Source organism: Euphorbia lathyris, chromosome 2, assembly GCF_963576675.1.
Source record: "Euphorbia lathyris chromosome 2, ddEupLath1.1, whole genome shotgun sequence".
NCBI classification, from domain to species: domain Eukaryota; kingdom Viridiplantae; phylum Streptophyta; class Magnoliopsida; order Malpighiales; family Euphorbiaceae; genus Euphorbia; species Euphorbia lathyris.
Window position 1 is genome coordinate 117424231 of NC_088911.1, and position 4386 is coordinate 117428616.

General features: G+C 33.4%; 1 protein-coding gene across 1 annotated transcript; it reads right to left on the reverse strand.

The window, feature by feature from the left end:
* Positions 1-297: 297 nt before the first annotated feature.
* Positions 298-2443, reverse strand: LOC136219648 (uncharacterized). The gene is made up of 3 exons (XM_066007123.1): positions 1399-2443; positions 1105-1294; positions 298-988 (listed from the first exon to the last, which is right to left on the reverse strand). Exons 1-3 carry the CDS (start codon positions 1804-1806, stop codon positions 432-434), a joined length of 1155 nt encoding a protein of 384 aa, XP_065863195.1. The 5' UTR covers positions 1807-2443; the 3' UTR covers positions 298-431.
* Between the last annotated feature and the right edge of the window lie 1943 nt (positions 2444-4386).

The window sequence follows — 4386 nt, forward strand, 5'->3', positions numbered from 1 at the left end:
GTTCCCCTTTAGAGAAACAAGCCCCTTATCAAAAAATTAAAAAATTACAAATTCATTATAAAAAAAAATACAAATTCATCATTAGAAAAAAAAAAAACTCTAGAACCCAGAAGTCTCTTATGTGTTGTACAAGCTTCTGATTTTGAACAATTTTTTTGGAAAATTTTTGATTCTCTTCCTTTTTCTTTCTATTCATATTGGGAACAACATAAGTTTATTACATTGATCATGGAATCTTAGTCTCTTCTACTCCCTCTACTAGTTACTTTCTTACATACAGGCCCTTGCAAACTTGGAAAACAAAAAGTTATAATATCATTATCCGATCTTATATTTCTCATATAATATGATTTATATTTTTTTATACTCGAAAATTTATAAAAAAAAAAAAATTCAAAATGTAAATGAGAAAAAAAAAACATCAAAATTTTTTATGATTTCTCTTTCAGAAGAGAAGCTAATCCGGTCACCATATTCGCTCTTCTATCTACACTCTTCGATTTCAAAGCTGGCGGCTGCCACGTCGCCAGATCCATTTTTACTTTATCCTCCTCGCCGGGAAGTTTTGTCGGCGATGATGAATTAGTATCCAATAACTTCGTTTTCTCGCCAAAAATCAGTTCAAATTCTCCAAAATCATCGTTCTCTGGCACAATTACACACTCATCTTTCACGCTTTCGGTTTTGGTGATTGAAGAGGCGTCGTTTTGCCGGATATAAGAGGAGAGCCACTTAGCTCGCATGTACTCTGCTCTTCTCCATGGAGGAAAGTGCATACCTTTCTTCTTCAAGCTTTGCTTTGCTCCCTCCGACACAATTGAAACGATTTGACCTAGCCGGTCCGATTTGCCGACGAAGATGTACGGCAGAGATTGCAGGATTGCTTTGTATACTCCAGTCGATCGAGCTATTTCGAATTCCGATCGGAAATCAACATCGATCAAAATTCTTTCCCCTTCTATGATTACATCCACATATTCATATTCCCCTGATTGATTGCCAAATTAATTAAGAAAATCAGAATTTTGCTTTTCAATTCTCAAATATTTGACCGGAAAACGAACAGAACTGAGAGATTTTGTATTGAGAAGAAGGAGGACTTACCAGCAGGGTGAGAGGCGGATTTATCCCATTTAGACTTGCAAATGGAAGAATCGTAACCGAGAGATGATAATCCATCAGATATGATCTTTCTCAAACCTTCCTTTTGTTTTTGATTTTTGTTCTTCTCTACAATCATCGAAGTATCAGCTAAAATGTTTCTCTCGGCAACACTGGCGCAGGGGATCAGACTCTGTAATTAACAAACACAAACAAGAATTCATTTAGCAGACCTTCAAAATGGACAATGAAAGGTTGAAATCAGCACTGGTCGGAAGCAGTTCAATCGATATGTACCTTAAGAACATCGGAGGGATCACCAGATGATCCGTAATTGATCGATTCCCCAAAACCACCACCAAACAAATCAAGTTCATCATCAGAGCTATCAATGTTATTCCCGTTAAAGCAATTGCATCGATGCCGGCCGCGAAAAGTCTTCTCGTTGCTCTCTTCAATGTAATTCTGAACCATTTTATCCAAACACACTGAGCTCGGCTCAAATTCAGTCCCTCCACTTCCACCGTCCTTAGTCCCATACTGAGCTTCGCCGGCAATCGGCTTCTCAACCGAAGAAATCCTCAACACGCTGGGGAACTGGCGGTCGAAAAGCCTTTTTAGACGCGATTTCAACACCGGCTTCGCCGGCTCGGTCCGCACCGGAACCACCGTCTGGCAGTCAACATCTATCGGTTGGATCTTCATCGGAAAAGGATATGAGAGAGAACAGAACAGAACACCCAAGGCTAAAACAACGGTGAAGGTAAGAAATTAAAAAAGGATTAATTGCTCTGTCTTTCTCTGTTACTTCTGCTCCATATTCAGAGGTCTATCAAATACTCCGATTGCACAGACTCTGAGACCTACAGTGTGACTAATCAATTACTCCCTCTACTCCTGAATCTCTCAGTACATTACACAAAAATCAATGCCACTGCTCAAACAAGCATAAAACTCAAATAAAAATTCAAAAAATAAACCAGCAAAATTAGCTCCGTTAACAGGATGAACACGCCGAAACAAAATGGTCCTGAGAAATTAAACCGTTAAACTATGCACAAATCCTTGACGGTTAGAAGAATCGTATAACTTGGAAGATATGCAAAAGAAAATGAAAAGTTTCAGCTAAGGGTTTGTTCGTGAAAAACGTGACGGGGATGATGAACGGAAGCACGGACATTGCGTGTCAATAAAGAAAAGGAAGCCGGAAAATTCATCCGGTGGAGAAGAATTGGAATCAGCGGTGAGGGGTGAGGATGGAAAAGAAGAATTAGTTTATGGTGTGAGGAGTTTGGTGGTTTTTGGGTTGGAGAGTGGAGAGCGTTGGAGAGGAAATGGATGGGGTTAGGGGGTTTTATAAGGAAAAGGAAATGGACCACTTTTTCACTTATAAATCCTGTTTATGTTTATGGATAAATGGTTTTGAAATTCAATTGTACAAACTCCCTACAAAATTTATTTATTTTATTATTATATTGGATTTTCTACTAATTACTTTATTTATTTATTCTATTATAAATTAATAAATATATCATCAATTAAAATTGATTTGAATGTAATTTATATAACTAATTAAATTGATTTATATATAATTTATATAACCAATTATAATTTATTTAAATGGTAAGTAAATAAATTTTGATTTCGGTGGTAGATACAGAAATCGGATTTCGATGGTAAGTAATTCAACACTAATTACAATGATAGGCACATAAATCCAATTTCGATGGTAAGTACAATTCAGATTTCAATATTTTTTTTGTGTGTGTTTTTTGAATTTTCCACTGTCAAAAAGAATTTTTTTTTTCTCAAAAAGAATATTTACTTCTTTTTGTTCATTTATTATATTATAAATTAATATTTATATAATCAATCCCTGTCCCTCCCATTTATCCTGAGAGTTTTATTCCGGTAAAGTGCTTTTAACTCTATTGATTCCCTTGCTGTTAAATTTGTGAAAGCGAAGTATTTCTTCTTGGCTTGAAAACTACCTTATTTAGATAGGAAATTTTAAAATAGTGTAGTTCCCTATGCCTACTTTAGGATGACGAGAGAAGTACCCTGCATCGAATACAAGTATAGGCTAGGGCAGTTCGACTCCTCTGAGCTCATGTCATCTCCAAAAAATTGATTTCAATGTAATTTATATAACCAATTATAATTGATTTAAATCGTAAGTAAATAAATTCTAATTTCAATGGAAGATACAGAAATTCAATTTCGATGGTAAGTAAATTAACTCTGATTTCAATGGTAGATACAAAAATCCAATTTTGATGGTAAGTACAGTAATTCAGATTTCGAAATTATTATTATTTTTTATTTATTTTATTTTATTTGTGTTTCTTGAATTTTCCACTTTCCTTTTTCTTAAAGAAAATTTACTTTTTTTCATTCATTCGATTATAAATTAACAATTATATAACCAATAAAAATTGATTTAAATGGTAAGTACAACTTTCGATCGTAGATACAGCAACCCTAATTTCAATGGTAAGTACACCAATCCCGATTTCAAAATTATTTGATTATTATTAAAAAAAATTTGTCTCTTGGATTTTCTACTCTCATTTTTTTTAAAAAAAATTACTTTTTTCCATTTATTCTATTATATATTAATAATTATACAGTCGATTAAAATTGATTTAAATGGTAAGTACAACAATTCTGATTTCGATGGTAAGTACAACAATCCTGTTATCGAATTCAATACTTTAATTAAAAAAGAAATCACCTAAAAGTGGCAAAGAATCGGTGACAAATCCAAAAAATGCATCAAATGATTATTTAAAAATGTGAAAAGTTTATAAAAATTATGTACAAATCTTTATTTTATTTATTTGTACAAAAACACACACAAAAAAAAAAAATATCAATTGCACCTTCAAAGATCGCCCAGGCTTATTAACATTCATATCAATGAATCACGAATCTGTTAATGTATAAAAAGTATTTGACCAATCTCAAACTGATTCGCTTTTTAAGGTATATCCAATTCTGAAAGGCTCAACGTTAAAGAAAAAACCCTTAAATCTATGGTAGAAATTGTCGTATCGTCTAATCTAGGGACATGATGGTACTTTCACATATAAGAACTTGTAAATGAGTTACTTTCTCTATCTTCATTACAATAAATTCCCACTTCTTTATTTTTACCGGTTATTTGCTTATTTTGGCATCAAAGCATAATTAAGATATCCACCCCAATGCATGTTAAAGAGCAACCAAATAAATTAATTCGAAAATTGGACTAGATCCATGGTGCGATGAATGTGATCAACCTCT